Source organism: Mesoplodon mirus, assembly GCF_964341445.2.
Source record: "Mesoplodon mirus genome assembly, chromosome: 11".
NCBI classification, from domain to species: Eukaryota; Metazoa; Chordata; class Mammalia; order Artiodactyla; family Ziphiidae; genus Mesoplodon; species Mesoplodon mirus.
Window position 1 is genome coordinate 58,669,012 of NC_138987.1, and position 20,684 is coordinate 58,689,695.

The 20,684-nt window shown below is 58.6% G+C and overlaps 1 protein-coding gene across 3 annotated transcripts; it reads right to left on the reverse strand.

Moving 5' to 3' along the window:
* Window positions 1–306: 306 nt before the first annotated feature.
* On the reverse strand, window positions 307–20,644 carry RARG (retinoic acid receptor gamma). Of its 3 annotated transcripts, XM_082635418.1 has the most exons (9): window positions 20,407–20,644; window positions 16,079–16,410; window positions 5,188–5,336; window positions 4,830–4,971; window positions 4,002–4,162; window positions 3,624–3,800; window positions 3,028–3,232; window positions 2,475–2,633; window positions 307–1,658 (listed from the first exon to the last, which is right to left on the reverse strand). In XM_082635418.1, exons 2-9 carry the CDS (start codon window positions 16,260–16,262, stop codon window positions 1,459–1,461), a joined length of 1,377 nt encoding a protein of 458 aa, XP_082491544.1. In that variant the 5' UTR covers window positions 16,263–16,410; window positions 20,407–20,644; the 3' UTR covers window positions 307–1,458. The 3 variants fall into 3 exon arrangements, with proteins under 3 accessions (XP_082491544.1, XP_082491545.1, XP_082491546.1); XM_082635419.1 differs by lacking the exons at window positions 16,079–16,410; window positions 20,407–20,644 and adding an exon at window positions 9,510–9,939; XM_082635420.1 differs by lacking the exons at window positions 16,079–16,410; window positions 20,407–20,644 and adding an exon at window positions 10,965–11,139 and having other exon boundaries at window positions 309–1,658.
* Between the last annotated feature and the right edge of the window lie 40 nt (window positions 20,645–20,684).

Here is a 20,684-nt window from a genome sequence, read left to right on the forward strand (position 1 = left end):
GGCCAGGGACCCTCATGAGAACCAATTGAAACTGCATCGACCTCCTCCCCAGAGAAGGGCAGATGTGCATGTATACAGAACTGGGGGTGGGGATAGCCTAAAGACCTCTGAGGCCCAGGACCTTACTAGAGGTTCACAGAGTCCAATCAAGGCTCCAACATCTGGTGATCATGGAGGCCCAGACACTCAGGACAGGCCCCCGTGGACTCCCTTTCCGCCACCTTCCCACCACACCCAACCAGATACATTTCATCCTATTTCTTTAGTTCCCCTAAGAAAGCTGCAAAATCCACCCTCCCCACCCAGTCCCTCTGCAGATCAGCTCGTTGCTTCCCCCCTAGAGGGAGCCACATCCCATGAGTTTCCATCACTTTATTTGCAAAAATAGAAAACTCAGCAATATGCGACACAGCGGGGTGGAGGGGAGATGTAAACAGGGGAGGGGACAGCACCCTGACCCCCCCAGAGAAAAAGGGGAGCCAGTGGGAATCTTATTTGGCAGCTAAATACAAACTGGGGATTGGAGGAAGAAGGGAGGGGTCACAGGGGCCCTGGGCTCCCCCTCCCAAGACCCCTGGAGGAAGGGGTCAATTCCAGGGTGTAAACAAAAGCTAATAAATAAATAGAGGCTTCCTCTGGGTCAGGGTGGGATCAGCTAAGCAGTGCCCACCCCCCCTCTCCCTGGGCCAAGCTGCTCTGGGGGTCACGGGGGGAAGGCACCAGGGGGAGAGGGATCCCCTGGCCCCTCTGTAGTGTAGGAGGGTTCCTGCCCCATGGCTGAGATGGGGGGCAGGGGGAGCCCAAGGCACATGACAGGACTGGGGGAGGGGCTTGTAACTGAGGGCATAAGGTAAACTCTGGGCCCAAGCAAAGAGGTGCAGAATGGACCTGCCTCTGTCCCTTTCACCCTCTGGCCCCCCACAGAAATGCAGGGCCCGACCTGCCCCACGCTGACCTGGCACAAGGATGGGGGCACAGCAGGCAGCATGCACCCGGCAGGTGCCTTACACGGCATCAGGCACCAAGGACGGGGGCAAGAGGGTGGGCTCAGCCCTCCTCCATGCCCCCCCCTTTTGGTCTCTAGTGTTCCTATTTGCTCCCAGAGGCCTAAGCACCCGGCAGAGGAAGGGGCTGTGGAATGGCAGGGTCTTCCTCCTGCCCTGGGAAGCCTGGGACCCTGGTGTCTGAGGGGCAGTGCTGAGATTTTAGAGTCCAAACCCAGGCTCACCCCTCTGCCCTCTCTCCTGGAAGGAACAGGGCTGGCTCCCAAGACTGGAGAGGGAGCCGGTTAGAGCAGGAAGGGGATGAACACGGAGGCACCCCTGGAAACTTTGGCAAAAACAAGGAGCTCAGTGGAAGGGGTAGGGAGAGGGCAGAGCAGGTCCTCCCTCAGTCACTGGCGGTGTCTGGGAGATGGTCAGTCTGCTGCCTGGAGCCCCCAACCCCTGATACGGGAAGTCAGGGGCCCTGGTCAGGGTGGGGGCTGCGGCCCCCTCTGCCCTGGCCCCCAGGAACCTCATCCTCGCTGGAGGCCTTGGGGTGGGGGCCAGGCTGCGAGGAGTCGTCCTCAAACATTTCGGGGTTCTCCAGCATTTCTCGGATCAGGGGAGGCATCGGGCCCGGAATCTCCATCTTCAGGGTAATGGCCCTTTCCGCTCCTGCAATGGAGGGACAAGGAAGTTCGGGGGGGCTGAGGTACAGCCCCTAAGGCTGACACCTTAACCTTGCTGGACTGCCCTCTAACTCCCCTCTGGGGGCTCCCAGCACAGGCCTGCCACCTCTGTTACCCTCTCCCTATTCTAGGGTTCCTGGGCACTGCTCCTCTGCCTGGAGCCTCTGCCTGCCTTCTCTGCCAAGCCATCCGTCCCATCCTTTCAGGCTGTCTCCTCAAAAATCATGTGGTGCCCAATTCCAGCCCCATTCCCTGGACACCCCCCCACCAATGTCCATAGCTTGCCAGTTGTTCCTAGGGCTGTTCTTTTTTTAATTAATTAATCTATTTATTTATTTTTAGGGCTGTTCTTAATAACATTTATAATTAGAACTAATATTTATCAAACACTATCTGCCAGGCATCCTGCTAAACCAGTATTGTCCAATAGAACTTTCTATGATGAACGAAGTATCTCCTCTGTCCAGCGCAGTAGTAACTGGCTGCACAGGGTTACTGAGCACTGGAAATGTGGCTACTGCAACGGAGGAACTGAATTTGTAACTCAGTGCAGTTCTAAGCCCATTGTGTGTTAACTCGTTTCATCCTCACAAAACTTAGGAGGTAGGTGTAAGTCTAGCCCAGTTTACAAGCAGAAAAACAATTTAAAAAAAGCACTTGCCCAAGTGTCCCCACTAGCACGTGGCTGAGCTAGGATGCTCACGTAGGCTGCCTGGTTCTCACCCACTCTGTTCTTGTCTCTGCCTGACCCAGGAGACCAGCAGCTCCGGGAAGAGAGAGGGGAGGCTCGCTCCCGACTAACCCTTGGTGCTGATGCCCCGGAGGTCAGTGATCTTCATGAGCATCCTCGGGAACATGTAGGGCTGGCTGGGCCGTCGCCGCCGGGCGTAGAGCCTCAGGGCTTCCAGCAGCGGCTCCTGAAGCTTGTCCACTTTCTCAGGCTCCTCCAGGTCCATGCGGTCTGTGGGGACAAGCACAGGGGAGTGAGAGAGGAAGAGATGGGGAAGACAGTGACAAGTGGCCCTGCCCTATGGCCCTCCAGGCCCCAAACTTTGACCATGAGCCCCACCCAGGACATCTCCCCAGTTCCAATCCCTTCCCCGCCTCTGGCAAGAGGTTTTCTCTGGTAAATCACTCCTGCCCAGACCTCTATGCCAGCACTAGTATCGGGGGTCTCCTCAGCTCCCCCTGGCTCTTCCCCTCTTCTTCTCCTTTGTTCCAGGCTGCCGGGGAGTCTGTACTGGAGCTGAGGAGTCTGTGGATGGGACCAAGGTCTCCCGCCAGGTGGGAGATCAATCAGGTGTAGGGTGTGGTGGGAAAGCAGTCCGAGCAAACGCCAGGGGGCGCCCCCGCACCTCCGCAGATGAGGCAGATGGCACTGAGCAGCCCTGTCTCTGTATCATCCATCTCCAGTGGCAGAAGCTGCCCAGCAAAGGCAAAGACGAGGTCTGTGAGGGGCCCGAAGCCAGCATTGTGCATCTGGGTCCGGTTCAGGGTCAGCCCGTCAGAGAAGGTCATGGTGTCCTGCTCTGGGGTGTACCTTGTGCAGATCCGCAGCATCTGGAGGTAGGCAGGGGGCAGGGTTAGTGCTGTCTCTGGGAAGGAGCGCTATGGGGGTGGGGAAAAGAGGGAATGAGGTGCAGGTGGCAAGTGAGGAGGATAGTTCCTGAAGGAGGGCCACCTGAAGCAGGCAGGGGGAGCAAGGCAGAGAGATGGAGGGTCTGAAGTTGGGGGAGGGAAGAGAAGTCAGAAGGAGGCAGGGCACCCAGAAGTCTAGGAGCAGATCTCAGGGGCAGAGATTAAGACAAAAAGAGCTTGGGTTTCGAGGAGATCTGGGGAGTCCCAGATTGGAGGGGGAAAGAGAGATAATGAAATCTCTGTGTGGACCAGCTCCTTGGTCTCATATGAGGGTCAGGCTGTGGCAGAAGACAGGCCACGGGTCTTAACTTACTAGGATGTCCAGGCAGGCAGCCTTGAGCAGAGTAATCTGGTCGGCAATGCTGAGCCCTGTAAAGCCGGGCAGCCGTTTGGCAAACTCCACAATCTTGATGATGCACTTGGTGGCCAGCTCGCTGAACTTATCCCACAGCCCCAGATCCAGCTGCACCCGGTGGTCTGCACTGGAGTTCTGCAGGAAGGTCCAGTTAGAACACAAACAAATGCCTATCCTGGGGGCCGTCTTCTTTCTGCCAATACCCCAGGCTCTCCCTTCTGCATCTGGATGCCCTCCTTGTTTGTCAGCACCGGACCATGGCCTCCAACACAACCCCTACCCATTCTCCAAAGTCAGTGGTCCCCTGCCCTCACTGGGGCCCTGCCCACTCCTCACCGTGGTGTATTTGCCCAGCTGGCAGAGCGAGGGGAAGGTCTCTTGATGGGCTTTGCTGACCTTGGTGATGAGCTCTTCTAACTGGGGGCTCAGCTCATAGCTGTCAAGTGACCCTTCTTCCTTCACCTCTTTCTTCTTCTTGTTCCGATCATTCCGCACAGCTTGGGGGTGGAGGCGCAAGGAGAGCATCAAGACCCTCAGAACCTCCCTCTGGGTATCCCTTCTTACCCTAATTTAATGTGCTCCGGAGCATCCCTTCCTTGGGGCCCAGGGCAGGGCCTCAGTTTCCCTGTCTCCTACAATAGCTCCCATTCCCAGGCTGGCTCTCCCCAGCCCCACCCAGGGCTTGCAGGCCCTGCTCCCTCCCCAGGCCCTTCGGCTCCATCCTGCCCTTCCTGTCACCCTGCAGGAGCTGGGGAGGGGGGGCAGGATATGCAGGCAGCAGGATATCCACTTATAGCCTTGGCAGCACAATGGTGCAGGGGAGGGGGGGCACCCCAGATCCACCTCAGGCTCAGTCCTGGGAGCAGGGGAGGGGACTGGCAAGCCCCCCTAACTTCCCCATGAAACAGAGAATGTGCACCGGTAACCCCCATTCACTCATTCAGAGGAAGGGTTAAGCTCTGAGAAGGGAGAATGGGAAGGGGTGGGGTCTCCTGGGTGAATGGAGCTAATCAAATAGGACTGGCCAGGGAGGAGGCACAGCACTCCAGGGCGGCTGGAGGCTGGACTGCAGAGGTCAGGAAAGTGGGGGTGGCCGGTGGGAAGAGGGTGACAACCACAGGCTAGGACAGGAGCACTCCTGCCCAGGCAGGCCTCAGGGCCTACCTTCCTTGGACATGCCGACTTCAAAGCACTTCTGTAGCCGGCAGTACTGGCAACGATTCCGGGTCACCTTGTTGATGATACAGTTTTTGTCGCGGTGACACGTGTACACCATGTTCTTCTGGATGCTGCGGCGGAAGAAGCCCTGGAGTTGGGGGTAAGGGAGGAGGGTCAGTGAAGCAGGATGTTGGGAGTACCAGCCTCTCACAGGCCTTGCAGGCCTGAGTCAGTCTATTAACCACCTCTGTGCAAAGCAGCCAGTCCCTCCCACCTCAGAGGGATACCCACCCACACACAGTGAGTCTCTGATCTCACGCAGGTAACTGGATGCCCAGTGCGCCTGCCTCCACCACGTACACACCTTGCAGCCTTCACAAGAGCTGACCCCGTAGTGGTAGCCAGAGGACTTGTCATTGCACACGAAGCACGGCTTGTAGACCCGGGGAGGTGGAGGGGGTGAGGGCGAGCTGGGCACCATCTCCTCTGAGCTAGTGCTCTGCGTCTCCACCGCTGCGGGGAAGCAGTGATGTGAGGGTCAGGGAGGAAGGACCCCCCAGATCTCTAGGCATCCTCATCAGATACACACTGCCCCCCCCACTTATTCCTCTGGCTCAGCGGTGACAGCACCATCGCCACCACAGTGATTTAAAGTCCCAACAACCCATACACAGCCCCATAGTAAACATGTCCAGAAACCCCTAAACGACCACTATGACCTCCCAGTCTGGCCATCTCCCCCCACAATAATGCCCTCCGGGACACTGCTCAATTCTCCAAATTCTAGGTCGAGGCTGTCCCAGAAGTTAAATTCTCTGGGCCTCAGTTTCCCCAGCTACAAAGTAGGTGTGTTACGGCCCCTGGCTCTTAACTCTGTAGTCACTCCCTCTCACATCGGGTCCCTGTCGGGTAGTCTCCCTCCTACCCTTCTCCTCCTCATGATGCCATAGATCTGGCTGTGAGGAGGCAAATTCCAGACCACCTGTGGCTAGCACCTGGCTAAATGACCTGCCGGGAGGCTCAGGAGGCAGAACAGAACCTCGTTTTCTCTCAAGCAGTACAGGGTAGACAATCCTTGAACTTCTCCCCCCTCATATCACCCCCCAAACAATCGCCAGTGTCCTTTTCCCCAGAAACCACTGAGACAGTGGAGGAAATGGGACACAGGTATTGGGAAGGTAGGTTAGGGCATATGCAACAGCCTTATTTTACATCCGAAGAAACTGAGGCCAAGAGAGAGAAGCGACCAGCCCAGTGCCATGCTGCCAGTTATGGCGGAGCCAAGGCTCTCAGGTCTTCTAACTAGATCTATGTGACCTGGCCAGGAGTTAGAGAAGTTGGGAAAGGGAGACAGGTATTTGCTCAGATTCTCAGGTCTAGAAGCTGCTGGGGGTGTAGCAAAGCAGAGAAGTCAGGCGGCAGTGGGTAAACAGGGCTGATGGGGGAGGGGAACTATCTCTGGACCCTCTCTGAGCTGTGTCTTCACTCCTAAACTTCCCCTGCAAATACTCAAACGCAGCTCAAAAGAGATCTCTGCCCATGCCACGCACAGTGTGGAGGGGGAGGACGCCCTCTGTTTGGGAGGCTGCTGAGTAAACCTCTTTTGGGTGTGTGGCTGATCTTCAGAGGCTTGAAAAAAATCTATAAATTAAATTATTCAACCTGTACGACCAGTTGCCCAAACCTGGAGGGCCTAAGTTAATGCAAGAAAACCCTAAGACCCTCCCTAAGGAGTGTCCCTTGCTTGCACCCACCTCATGAACACCTTCTTCCTTCTAACCTGCTGTAGCCCACCTGGTCAGAAGTCCACCCAGGCCACCAGAAGGACAGAAGGAAGGCCCGGATGCCAGGGTTCCAGGCTAGCTCCACCCTCCCCACAGGAGGAAAGCCCTCCCCACCCCCCGACACACACAGACACTCAATTAGCATAAGAATCCAGCTGGAGTGAGATTCCCCAATGAAAAAGGAGAGAGGAGGGGAGGAAAGGAGGGTGCCTGGAGTCTATTCAGGACCTGGTGGGAAATCCCGGGTTGGTGGGGGGAGGCTGGTGCTGAGAGATGGGGGGCGGGCTGGAATGCCTTTCAGGATGGTCCCGGTGCCCTCTGAGGGCACATGTGCTGCCCACAGGCCAGTGTGTGGGGTGGTGCTCACTCGGCGCTGACGCCCTCCCTGCCCGCAGAGCGCTGCCTCATTTCCTCTCTTGCAAAAGGGCCTGGGTGTGGTCAGACTGGCATGGGCCAGTGCCAGCCAATTATTATGAGACTGGGGGTGGCAGGGAGACAGGCCCAGGGGCAGCTTTTCTCATATGCATGGTACTGTCACCCCTTCTCGGAACCCCTCTGGCACACTCCCGTCCCTGAACCCTAAAGCGCAGCCCAGTAGCTCTGGTCGGTCTGGGAGCAAAGGGCGCAGGAAGGCTAATCGTTGTCACTCCACTGAGATTCCCTTCTCAGCCCTAGGACCCCAGCACCAGGGGGATGCCGCTCCTGGCTAAGCAGGGGCCCCTGCAGGGGAGGAGGGGGTGGCTCTGGGGTTTTCTCCTTTTAAAGCCCAAATTGCTGAAATTGAGGAAATTCCTGGCCAGGCTGTGCGGAGCTTCAAACAAACTCTTTATAACCGGCTGTAAACACTCCCAGCTGCGAGGCCCAGGGCCGAGAAGCCTGGACTCACAATCTGACACACACCTCCTTGGAGACACTCTCACACATCAACAACACAGGGGGCACAAAAGCAGGCACTTTACCAATGGGCTCCTATACCCCAGCGGGACCCTGGCACAGAAGAACACCCAGGCGGGCACATAGGCACACTCACTCCAGCCACACCGTGGAGCTGGACGCACAAGTCATAAGGAGGACACACAACACCCAGCGCTCGCTTCACAGTTGCAAGCGAGAAGCTCTGCCCCCAGACAAACACCCACGGCCTGCCAACGCAGCACCGGGACACCGACGCTGCCAAATACAAACACACCAAAGGACCTCTTTCCTTCCCTGGATTAGACACACAGGTCTAAACTTCTTTCTCTCTGAAAGTGTGTGGAGCAGGCCTGAGGCCCACCAAGACCCTAGAGGCCAAAATTGTTGGTCCAAACTGAAATGCAAAAACATACTGCCAGCCAAGTCCCACAGGCTTCCCTGGGCCTGAAAAAGACGGGGTTCCTGCCCAGCCCCCACAAAAACCCTCCCTGGGAGATTCTCTCCATCTCAGCACCCCTCCCAACATACCCCACGTCCCTATCCTATTGGGCCATGAGAGAAGGTTAAGAATTCACAAGGATTTGGTGCAAGGCAATAGTTCACGCTTTCCCCGCCCTTTAAATGCTACGCTTTTCATTCTTGCCCCACCCCACCTCACGGTACGGTCTCCTGTTTGCCACCTCCCTCTTCCAGTCTCCCAGTTGTTAAATCTGAGCAGCTCTGCCCTGCAACCAAAAGACCAAAAAAAAAAAAAAAAAGCCGATCTCGTAAACAGCGCTGCCGAGTGCCAAGGAGCGAGGCGCGTTGGCGGGGGCTCAGTGACCCCGCGCGCGCACTCCCAGGGCGCCCGCCGCCCGCCCCTTCCCATCGTGCCCCCCAGCCCCGCGTCCCCGGGCTCCGAGCGCCGTCCCAGCCCCGGGGAAATTCGGGGGTGTTCCAGGCTCCCCTCCCCACCCACCCCCCACCCCCGCCAGGCACTTCAGCCCGGGCTTCAAAGCCGCCTCTCATCTGGACTTCATTTTTACTGCCTCTCAATCCCCGGCTTTTTATTACCGCTCTGGAAAGGGGTTCCAGGGCCCCAGGCCTGGCATCTCCCATTTCACAGAGAGGGGAAGGTGGATATTTGGGGACCCAGGAGTCCCGCTGCCCCGGCCGCTGCCACCTCCAGGCCACTCCTCACCGTAACACCAACTTTTCTTGAAACTTTTCTCTTCCTACTGAAGTTGTGGGCTGGAGCCATAGGAAAAAGTGCACACAACCCTATACACATTTCCTAAAATTTCTTTTCTCAATGGGGGAGGGGGACGCCAGAACCCAGCCTGGCCCCGCTTGCGTGCACAACAGCCCGCACGCAGCACACACAGAGGGTGCACGCTTGAACACAGCACTTTCCAAAACCGCCCCCGCAGCCACGCAGGGCACACGCCCTCCCGGCCTCAAGTCACAAACATCCCCACACGGGGCCATGCGGACCTGCCAACGCTGGCGGAGGGCGACGCTGCGTGGAGAGACCCTTACGCCCACACCCGCACCGCCTAAGCGAGGCGTTGCACACTCCAGGGATGCACACGCTCTGCAAATAATATTTTTACACTCGCGACTTCCCACATGGACTTTACAAACGCCACTCACGGTCCTGGGTGCCATAACCCTCCCGGGCCACGGACCTGCCGGCACAAACTACCAACGCACCTCGGCCTCTCCCTATCCCCGGGAACTCTGGAGGGTCACCAACCACAGGTCCTAGCTATACACCCACCATAAAAAACACACACACACTCCAAACACTACTGCACACACCCAAAGGAGTCGCTGAGGCCCCCACGTTTAAAGGGCCAGTACCTCTTTCCTACACACCCGGCCCTCACATGGAAAGGGTCAGAATCTCCGCTTGCAACCCAAGTCCACCTTTTACACACGGAACGAGAGAGCCGCTGCCTGTCCTGCACCCCGCACCCCACCCCCAGTGTAGGGCTCGGGTACCTACATTGCAGACTGGCGGGTTGCGGCCAGGCAAAAGACTCGAGTCCGGCGAAACAGGAGCTGCCGGTGGCTCTGCGCAGCAAGCCGGCCCCGGGTCCGGCCGCCCCGTACAGCCGTCGCGGACCCGGGGCAAACGTTTCCATGCAGTCGTACATCGCGACCCGGCTTGGAGGGAAGCTGGGTGCTAGAAACACCGAGGACCCGCAGCCGATTCCCCCTCCTCCCCCGGCGGCGCCCCGCTCCTGGAGGGGGGGAGGGGGAGGGCTAGCATAGGGCGCCGGGCTGCATGGGGGGTAAGGGGTGGGCGGGGAAGAGGGGGATCCCCAGCAGGGGAAAGGGACTGGGCGGAGCGCAGAGCCGGGGCTGCCGCTCCAGCCGCAGTCCGCCTCACTCTGGGCGCCTCGGCGGCTAGCACTGGGGAGACGTTTTGTAAAAGCGAAGCCCGGCGGGGTGGGGGGTGGGGCTTGGAGAGCTAAGGGGGCCGGGCACCAAGATGAGCAGAGCAGGGAGTGGAACACACGCACTCGCACCGTGGCGCGCTTGCTTGCTTAGACACACATCCGTGCATGCATTTATCTTGGCAGGCACCACGCATTTGCAAATATGCAATAGTGCACATGCATGTCTGCACGCGCATAAAATTAGAGGTGCACACATGTTTTTGCAAGCACACCTGGCTCGGGAGAACGCTTGCAAGGATTCTCTCTCCACAGCTCGGAGGCTTTGCAAGCTTTTGCACTTAGGCGCGTGCCAAGGTCGGGGATGGGGGAAGGAGTGGAGAAACCGAGCACACGCATTTCCTTTCGAGTTTCCCCTCCCGCCAGCGCTCCTTTTTTTACACAAGTCAGTACCGGCAGGGGTGTCAAGGAGGACTGGGCAGAGGAAACATGTAAGTTCCCTGCGCGCGGCACTTCTCCAGAGCCCAGGGACCTGCACTACCTCCACCCGCTCATTCCCAGGCCTGGCTCCTCCCTCTCCCTCCGCGCGCGCGCTGCAGGGCCGAACATTACATTCCTGCGGCTCGGCGCGCGCGGCCTGCCCCTTCCTTCCCGTCCTCCCACCCCCGGTCGGAGGGCCGGAGCGCGCTCCCGCCGTGAACTCTCCGGGAACCCCCCTCGGGGCGGGTGGCCGGGCGCGCTCACCTCCTCCTGACCCGGCCCCGCCCCACCCCGCCCAGGCCGTAGCCCGCGCCGCCGCGGAGCCCCCCCGCCCCTCTTGCGCAGCCGGAGTCTACCCTTCTTAGGCCGAGGAGTCCTCCCTCCGCCGCGGCCCGGGCCGCCTCCCTCCGAGTCCCCCAAGCCCCATCCCGCGGCTGACACTCCCGGAGCTCCTCCAATGCCCCTTCCTCGAACCTGACTTCAGCACAAGACTTCCACCCCAAACTGCTCCCGCCGTGCCAGCTGCGCCTCGGACGACACTGCCTTCCTGAGTGCCAGCTCCCCTCCCCCAGAGTCGCTACCGTGCCAGTCGCCCCCAAGTGCCAAGTGCCTCTTCGGCAGTAACTGCGCGTCTGGTGGGTAACTGTTCTCAGAGTCATTAAATACCCCCACCAGTGGCAAACTGCCCCTTCTCCCCTTCAGCGCCACACTTAGTGCCCTTCGGATCTCCGAGGGCCAACCCCACTCCTCCCTGGCGGGCCCCTTCCGGACACTGAGTGCCCTCGACCGGCAGAGAAGGGGGGGGGGGCGGGAGTTTGGCCACGTCAAGAGTTTGCCCTCGCCGAGCCGGGCCGAGTCGGGGACCCTGGCCCCGGGACAGCGCCAGCGGCGGCGACTCCCGGAAACCGCCCCCTTCCCCGCGCCCCGCCCGCCGCCCGGCCGCCCGGCCGCCCGGCGGGCCGGCCCAGCCGGCTCTGTCAGCGCCGCTCACAAGGGGAGTGCCGGGGGAGCGGGAGCGGCGCCCGGCCCGGCCCCTTCCCCCTCCCGGCGGCGGTGGCTGGGCCAGGGCGGGGCGCGCTTTTCTAAGAATCTGTTGTACCGGGTGGGGGGCGCACTGGGGTGCCGCAGGAGTGGGGCGCCAGTTTGAAAGAATAAAGAGCAGGAAGGGGTGCCAGAGTAGGCGAGGGAAGGGAAGGCAGGCGCGGAGGAGGGGCCGGGGTGGCTGCCGGGGACTGAAGGGGGCAGGGCTGGGAAGGAGGGCCTGGTTGGCGGATGGGGGGCCGCGGGGTGGCAGGGCCGACTCGGGGGACTCGTAGCAGGGATGAAGAGGGAATGCATTGCTCTTTCCAGTCCAGCCTGAGCTCCCTGCTCTTAACCCCCAACCCCAAATACCCCATTTCTGACTCCAGCCATCCCCCACAAAAAGAAAAAAGGGGTGACAGACTTCTGAATCAGAACCTGGCCAGTGGCAAAAAAAGTCAATTAAGTGCAAAGTGGGGAGTACCCCCAAAACAAGGGGAGAAGAGAGCCCTGATTAGTCAGCTCTAGGCTGTCAGTCCCCCCCACCCTTCCCCCTCCGAAATCTGAAAGGTCCCAATTAAGTCAGGCCTGCCTGGTTGGTAATTAGAACCAGAAGTGGCCAGGCCACAGGGAGGGGGGTTGGGAGTGGGGCACAGGAGGAGTGGGGGGAGGGCTCCAGGAAGTCATGAGTTCTCAATAGCCCCCTTTTCTCTCCACCAGATGCACCCCACTCCTCATCACCCCATCTGTGTGTGCTTCCCAGGCATTGCAGGGAGAGGGGGCCTTAGAAGGGACCAGGCATTGGGGTGTCAGGCCCACCCTAACCTCCAACCCCAACCCCCCATTCTAGACAGTCTTAGCCTTGAGGAGAAGGTAAGAGGATGGGGGAATCTAGTGCCCCCTCTTTTCCCCAAAGTCCCCCCAGCCCTTATTGCAGCAATTAGACCCATTAGCCTTCTAGCATTTCATGGGAACCAGATGTTCTCCACCAGCCTGGTGGGAGTATGAGGGGGGGCTGCTGCCTGACTCACCCCCTTCCCTATGATCCCCACCACCAAGGCGCACCCCTCCCAGCTAGAGCCCCACAAAGTCATGGCCCCAAAGGCAAGGAGAAGTGTACCCCTCCCCCACTAATGAAGCCGTTCGCACTGAATCTGGTGTGGTCACCCCTCAGAGCCTCTACCACCCTGGCAAGGATGAATTTGGCCAACGAGAGGCTGTGCGGGGAGGAACAGCTAACCCCTTCATCCCTCCTTTCCTCCCCTCCTGCCACCTTCTGGAAGGGGCTTGAGGATAACTGGCTCTGAATTCCTCAAGCTAAATTCTCCTTTTCTTCCAGAACCTTCCCTCAAAAAACTGAAGTGGGGGCATTTCAAAGCAAAGAAGGCCCCAACCCAAGGGTAAGTCCTAACTTAGGAGTCCCACCTGAAGGGCAATAGGAGGGGTCTCTGGAGGAGGGGGCAGCAGTGGAGCGAAGGAATAGGGAGGTGTGAATGAGGGACGGGCCCCAAAGCAGGAGTGCTGGGCAGGATGGGGGCTGGGACCGGGGAGGGGGCCAGGAGAGGGGGGTGCAGCCTGGGCCCCAGCGGCGGCGGCTTGCCCAGCTCCCCCCGCCAGAGAGGTTTCCTGTTGCAATCAAAGCCCCGTTTGTGTCGGCCTGGAGCTGGAGCCCGAGCCTGAGCAGGAGAGACCAGGGAGGGGAGGGGAAGGAGGCAGTCGGCTGGGTTTTTTTCCTGGAGGAGGCCTCGCTGCCGCCTGCTCACCACCGGTACCGCCTGCTTAACAAGGCCCCTTGCCTCTCCCGGAGTCTGGGTTCTCTCTGTGTCTGCGCCTTTCAGCCTGTGTTATTTCCCTCTCATCTCGTTTAGGTCTCTGAGTCTCTCTTTTTCAGTTTCTTTTAAGTAGAACTCTTTTTCTTCCTGTGCCAGCCTGCCCTCAGTTTCTCCATGTGACTTAGTGTGGTGCAGCCTGGGCTCCTTTGCCCAGAGACACTATCACCAAGTTCAGAGCACAAGCAGGGCTAGGTCCTCAGGACACCAGCTATCTCCTCAAGAGGGGGAGGAGGGCAAGGCTTCCCTTCCCTCCCATCACACTCTGTTCCCTGCAGTCTCGATAAAACAAACATACAACACACCAGTGTTCATAAACATGGAGATACACGAGGACACAGATAGCAGGGTTTTATGCATGTGTGAGCAAGCACACCCAAACCTGTGTGCGTGTGTGTACAGACACACACACGGACACACACACACACCCCTCCGCTTTCCCACGCACACAGGCCTGTGCTGCCCTGGCGGCAGGTGCTCCCCTTCCCACTGCCCTCCTCCACCATGAGGTTCTGAGATGCCTGCCTTAACCACTCAGGCCCCTAGAGCACCCCAACAGATGGAGCAAGGCTGCCCTTCTCAACATGGATGTCTCCAAGGTGCTAGGGACCCAGCAGTAGGATTCAGGAGCCAGCCCCAGGGAGACGTTCCAGACTCCTTCAGGGACCACCTCCCCTCCCTCCCACAGATCAGGGGAGAGAGGCTGAAGAGAGAGACCCAGACTCCAGGTGAGTGTGGCTTTGGCATCAGACTTAGGCCTCCAATCCCCCTCCATTAGATGTCCCAGCCAAAAAGGGAAAGCAGGGCAGAGAGGTGAGAGAATACACTTTCCCCCTTCAGCCACTGTCCCACTGCGGGAGGTCTCCCAGACTCCAGGATGCCCTCCTCTCCCCACTGCTCCCTCTCATTCACCACTAGGTGCTGTGTGCCCCACTCCCATGCACGCTGTCTGGACCCTGGCCTTCCCCTCCTCCCCACCCCACTGCCCCCTCTCTGCCCAGGCCTGTCCCCCTGCTGCCAGCCACACCCTCCCCAGCTACCTGCCCTGGTTCTGGCTCCTCCTTGGGATTTCTTCTTTCAGCCCCTCCTCCTGCAGGGCGACCTTTGGGGATACAGCCTAGTCTGACCCCTTCCCCTACCCTGACCTCACTTTGAACCCTGACCTTGGTCTCAGTGTGTCCAGGGCACAGGGGCACATGGAGAACTTCTCTGGGGACTGGCTACTGGCTCTCAGCATTCTCCCCGCCACCATTCTCTCTACTCCGCCTCCTCACTCACGCTCCCTTAGCTGCCTCAGAAACTCGGGAAAATCAAGTCCCAAGATATTGAGTTGTACTGCCCTCTGCAAGAAGTACATTCATGTGGGGAGGGTGGTTCCCTCCCACCCCGAAGACCCTGGGACAGATTCTTGGGGTGCAAATGAGGTAGGGGAAGCCCAGCTGAGGTTTCCAAAAAGGGGGGCTTTGTGCTCTCTCGTTCACCTGCGTGCCACCCAAATAACCCCTGTTGGACTACAGACAGGCCACCAGCAGGCCTCACCAAACCCCAGACACACTGTCAGCAGCCCTATGAAATACTGCCTCACTCTTCACACTGACTCTTTGTTGCAACCCTGGAATTCTGTATGTGAGCAGCGTCTCAGGGCCATGCTGTGCACACACAACTGCATATGGCCTCTCACACATGCACACACCTTCTCTAGATGAGCAAGCTCTTTCCAGCAGAGCTGCCAGCCAGGCCTAGTCACCCCTTCACACACGCGCGCACACACACACACACACACACACACATACCCCTCTGAGTGCCTGCTCCTAAAGGCAAGCCCCTTCTCTCCACCTCTCTCTCTCAGCTTGTGGAGCTATAAAGGATGTCTTTATCTTTTGGTCTTTTCTTTTCCCTCTCTCTTTCTCTCTCTCTGGAACTGCCCCTCTCTCTGTCACCTCCCCTTCTATCCAGGCGGGGGCTTCTCTGTACCAGCTCCCACACTGAGGCCAGCATCCCAGCCTTCCAGCTCACGGGCACCCACGCCTATAATGGCCTAGCGAGGAGGAACAACTACCAAGTGGAAGGAGAGGGGATCCAGAGGGACGAAGAGAGGCCTAAGGCTTGCTGCTGTCAGCACTCAAAGGCTTCACCCAAAGAGGGCAGGCCTGAAGGACAAGTAGGGATCTGCACAGCATGTGGGCACCATGCCAGACCTAGAGAGAGGGGAGGAGTCCACAACCCACATGGCTGGAGGAGAGGATGCTTCTGGAACACCCCCTGCACCTCCCCGGATTACTTATGGTACAAGAGCTACCTTCTTTGCAGCTGTTTCCACCCTCCCCAGAACCAAGAGGGAAGTTTCCTGACCCTACACATCTCTGGGCACCTGGCACTAGGTTCCACTCCTCTTTTTGCAGCCTCCCCCTAATTCAGAACAATTTTACCTCTTGATCACAGAGTTGGGGTATTGGCCTCCCAGACTCCTCCATTTCGCAGCCTGGCTCCCCACACCCCGCACTGCAGGCAGGCAGCAGCTTCAGACTTCACCAGACCCACCCTTGGCTGCCCATACAAAGGGGTTCTCCCTGCTAGTTGAGTCATTCAGGAGGCAACTGCAGAGCCCCAAATTTTAGGCGTGCTACTTTCCCATTCTAGTTGCACAGGAGAACTCTCATTTGCAAGCACGTCCATTTGCTCCACATCCAAACCCCCTCGTGGCTACCCCTGTCACCTCCTCCATTAGATCAAACCCCCAGCCCTGCCTGCCTTCCTAACTGGGGCACCAATTTTCTCCATCGTCCACCCACAAAATGCCCTTCTGTTTCCACTTGCCCTCATCCCCCAAGATCCCTGAGACTCACACAGAGAGGCCATCTCCTTGGGGAGGTCAGGCTGGCCCAAGCCCCGGAAGCTAGGGCTCAGCATCTCGAAAGGTGGAGACCCCCGGAGTGCCCCTGGGAAGGCGAAGGGGAAGCCAGCCCCTGGGTAGCCAGAGCCAGGCCCCAGGGCACCAGGCGTAAAGAGTCGCTCCTTATTGGTGGCCATGGCCGCTGCAGTGTGGGAGGCTGAATCCCCTGGGGTCTGCAGTGGGCGGGGGACTTCTTCAGCCACAGCCCCCGCCCATGCCCACTGCCCTGGCCTGGGAGGCTCCGTGCCCGCCCTGCTTGGCCTGCTCACTGGGTCTCCAAGACTCCTAAGGAGAAAGAAAGGAAAAGGAGGGATGAGGGAATGATCACTCGAGGTTGCAAGCCCCATGGCCCTCTCCCAGCTGGAGTCTTTTCCCTCCTTGCTGCCCTCTGCCACACAGGAGGGGAGGCAGGGCAGGTGCTGATGCAGGCTCAGAGAAACTCTCCTGGAAGGGTACATTGAGTTTCCAAGGTAAATCATGGTCTCCAAACTCCTGGCAGAGAGGACCCCTAGGCTAAGAAATGACCATTAAACACCACCATGGGCTGGACACTTGATGTAACCCTCACGTCAGTCCTGTGAAGTAGGAATTATGATTCCCATTTCACAGATGAGGAAACTGAGGTTAAGGGACTAGTTTAAGGTCACATGGCTGTAAATAGTACAGCCAAGACTCAAACTCTCTACCATCCTGGAGAAAGCAAGCATACCTGTTTTAACATTTTTGTTAAAAAATGTTACACCTCTCTGGAACACAGACTCTGGAGCCAGACTACCTGAATTGATCCCCACCACTTGCCAGCTGCAGGATCTTGGATGTATTCGTGTTACTTAATCTCTCTGGGCCTCAGTTCCCTCCTTTGTCAATTGGGAATCATAATAAGCCTCACTTCATAAGGTTATTAGAAGGCTTAAATAATTTACCATAGGTAAAATGTCTAGAATAATATAGGGCACATACTAAATGCTATATAAATGTCTCCTGTTCTTTCTCTTTGTACCTTCTCTTCCTCCATACCTCTCTTTTAATTTGCATTTCCTTTCTTTCCACCTTCCTCAATACTCCCTCTCCCGGTTTCCCCTCCCAATTCTGTCTCTGTCTCCAATTATCCCTCACTCCCTAACCTCTCTTCAAATCCACAGAGGTTAATGGAAGCCCCGCTGTGTGCCAGGTATGATGCTAAGAAGCTCCTCTCCCTGTCCTTAGTTTACTTTGCTTCTCCATCTCCTCTCTCTTTCCTGAGCCCTCTGCTTATAGGAAGCCCTCCCTACATCCTCCCCTCCCTCAAATGTAACCTGACCTCAGAGGTTTTTAACCTGAGCCCAAGGGAGGGGGAGGGGAAGGAGGGAAAGAGGAAGTGGGAATCCTAGGGCCAGGCAGGTGGTTCCTCTCCTGATGCTCTGACAGGGGAAAGGTAGGCTTTCCCAGGAGCCTCAGAACCACCCACCTGTCTAGGGAGTTAGGGGCTGGGGAGGGAGAGTCACCCCAGCCTGGGTGCCTCCTCTACCAGCCAGAACCGTAATGGACTAGATGAAGAAGGACAGAGAAGGACCGAGAGAGAGTGAAACACAGAGTCCTCGGGGTGGGCAGGCCCAGAAGTAGGTGATGGGTATTTTGCATCTCTTTCCATCAGTCTTTGCTTCTAAGATCAATATCGCTCCGTCTTTGTACCTCTGCTTTTTTTCTTCCTCCCTTTTCTATCTCTCATCTGCCTTGGCCTTCAAGCTCCTGAGGGTAAACTCTCATGGAGGTTACAGGAACTCAGACCCCAGGCCACCATCCTTCACTCAGTCCCAATGCATAAAGCAGCCACTGTCCCTCACTAGCCACCACCCAGATCCCCAGCACCCTGACTCTTCAGCCCAGTGTCTCCCCAAGCCCTGAAAGTCTGAGCTATGAGCCCCCAGGGTCCATCTCCTTTACCTTCCCCTATTCCCTGAAGTCCTTGTCCCAGGTTAAGCCCAGGTAGAGCCAGGAGTCCGGGCCCCTGAGGCCCCTGGGCCATAGCTCAACAGGCTGGGCCACATTCCAGGTGGATTAACCCCTCCAGTGCTAAGGATGGGAAGCTACTAGAGGTCCCCCCCACCCCATCTTCCCCAGACTGGCTTAGACTGAGAACCCGGCTCTGGGCTCCAGCACTATCTTTGCTTCTCACCTGCGGGTGGGAAACAGAGACCTGGGGGTGGGGCAGGAGCACTTCGAGGGTCCCAGAGAGGGATGCTCAGGCTCCTGGTCTCTCCCTGGCCTTCCTCTTATTTTGCCTCAGAGAAGGAACTTGAGAGTTGAGTGAAGAGAGGAAGGGGACAGAGATGCATCCCAGTTCTGAGCCTTGGTTTTCTGCCTTGGCTGGGAAGGGAAGGGGAGGGTCCTAAGTCCTGGGTAGAGGAAGGGACCAAGGAATTGAAGACAGTGGTACACAGCGTAAAAGGAAATCTTAAACTAGGGACCCAGAGGCCTTGGTACTTTGGGGGACCTGAGGAAGGGAGAATGTACTTCTTTCCTCCCAAGATGCCACCTCAGACTGAGGGGGGCTGACCAGGGGAAAAGGGGCCCTTGCGAAGTTGCTTCTCTTCCAGCTGAGGTGGAGTTGAGGGGAGGGCATGGATGAAGGGGGCTGCTGGATGGAGGCGGTGGGGGTGGGGGGGCGTCTCTCTGCCGTCCTGCCCGCTCCAGAGCCTGGAACAAAGCTGCTCTTGTCGGCTGCACTCCACCCGCTGCCCCCCTCCCCTCTGTATAAACACGACCACCTTTTTCCATGACCCCATCCCCAGCCTGGGCAGAGAACCCGGGCGTCCTCTGCTCTAGCCTGGGCCCCCAGCCTGCTCCCCAGGAGGCAACAGTGGGCTGGGTTTCCCTGGCCTCGTGCCACCCTTGGGGGAGTCCAGACCCTTGAGTCTCCACCTCCCATTACCAGGTGCCTTCCCTCTACCTCACTGGCCCCAGGGAGGGGCAGTACCCAGGAGGCAGGCAGGCAAGGCCGGTGGAATGTGTGTGGGCATCAGAGGGCATGGGTAGGGTGGGGCAGAGGGGGGAACTGGAGGTGCCAGTTGGGTGGCTTTCTGAGCCAGGGGTGGGGGTGTGCCGGGATGGGGGTGTGTGCCCTGTGCTGCCTACTAGGCTCTAAGCCACGGCGTGTGTGTACATGTGTGTGTGAGTGTGTGTTTCCCTATTTGGGATACCCAAGCTCCAGGCACCCTTCACACACTGCCTCCTGCCCCCTCCCCTGTCCTCTCTTTTCTCGCCTCCAGGATATGGGACACTGCCTGTGGTCCTCAACCCCCAGTCAGCATCTGAGGAGTGATGGTAAGGGGTAAGGGCAGGAGCCTCAGACCTGAGGACTCGGATGGTAGCTGCCCTGGATGTGGGCCCTGAAGGGGCACAGTCGTCTCAGGTTCTTGCCCTACGGGGCCCCTCCTCGGGCTCCCTTGCCCACCTCACCCCCTGCCCAACCCTGCATACTCTTACTCTCTGGCCACCTGCAGAGATTCCCTCCTACAAACTGGGTCAGGTTGAGGGAACTGGGCTGTAAGTGCTAGAGACAGTGAGGCAGCGTCAGTGAGGCTCCAGGACTGGAACTCCCAGGTCCCTGCCCCAGTCTCCCTGTTCTTCCTTTGTACCATTCGGGCTCCCCTCAAGAATACTCCTGGGGAGCCCCTGACCTTGGCTGGAGGGAGCCCGGACTCACACCCAAGGTTGCAGATATGAGAGGGAATCCTGCACTGCGGTTCAAGGCAACTTCACAGACCCCTATCCTATCCACTTGTCTCTCCAAACTGCTGGACCCAGACGGCCAGAATCACTTGCCTCTGGACCTTTTCCTCACCCTTCTGTTGTCCAAGCTGTGCCATTCCACTAGGGAAGGATCAACGTGGACCAAAAATCCTCCCCTCAGATTCCCCAGGGAAAGCCTCAGGGGAGGCGGATGGTAGACCTTCCCCGCAGGAGGGGACCCTATCTCCCCTCACACTCCAGGCACAAACATAGGATAGAAGGCCCCGGGCTGAAGGCTCTTCCCGCAAAGCTCTCCCCGACTACTCACCGCAGTGAAGGGTGGATAAAGCCCAGCCCAGCCCAGCCTGTCTAAAATCTTCCCCATTCCCTTCCCACATCAGGGCTGACCCCCAAGTCGGGGCAGGAAGCCCCCCTCCACCCCTGCGGATAGCCGGACCAGCGCGGGGAGGAACTGAGCCGGCGTGGCTCCCGGCGCCCCCGCCCCCGGCCCACCTCGCCGGAGGACCCGGGCGTCCGCGGCGGCCGAGCCTGCTTCCCCGCCTGACTCACCTGGAGGGGGAGGGAGGGGGAAGGGAGGCCGCCGAGCCCCGAGGTCCCGGCGTCGGGCGGTCGCGGGGATAGAGCGTCGCAGTGGCAGGGGCTCTCGGTGATGGGGGGCTCTGGGGGGGCACAGACTCTAGGCTGGGACGGTCCCGGGGCCTCTCGGAGCCCGCCCGCCCACGTGACCGCCCCAAAATATCCGACACATTTTCTCCCAAACCGCACACTGACTCTGCAGGCGGGGACACGGAAAATATTTTCTTTCTTTTTCTCCCTCCCCACCCCCC

Bases quoted from the DNA above. Each gene is read 5' to 3' on its own strand.
- RARG (XM_082635418.1), bottom strand. From the start codon at position 16,262: ATGGCCACCAATAAGGAGCGACTCTTTACGCCTGGTGCCCTGGGGCCT. The intron at 3,801-4,001 runs GTGAGGAGTGGG...ACCTTCCTGCAG, and splicing joins AGCTGGGCAAATACACCACG to AACTCCAGTGCAGACCACCG. The intron at 1,659-2,474 runs GTTAGTCGGGAG...CCTCCATTGCAG, and splicing joins CCGGGGCATCAGCACCAAGG to GAGCGGAAAGGGCCATTACC.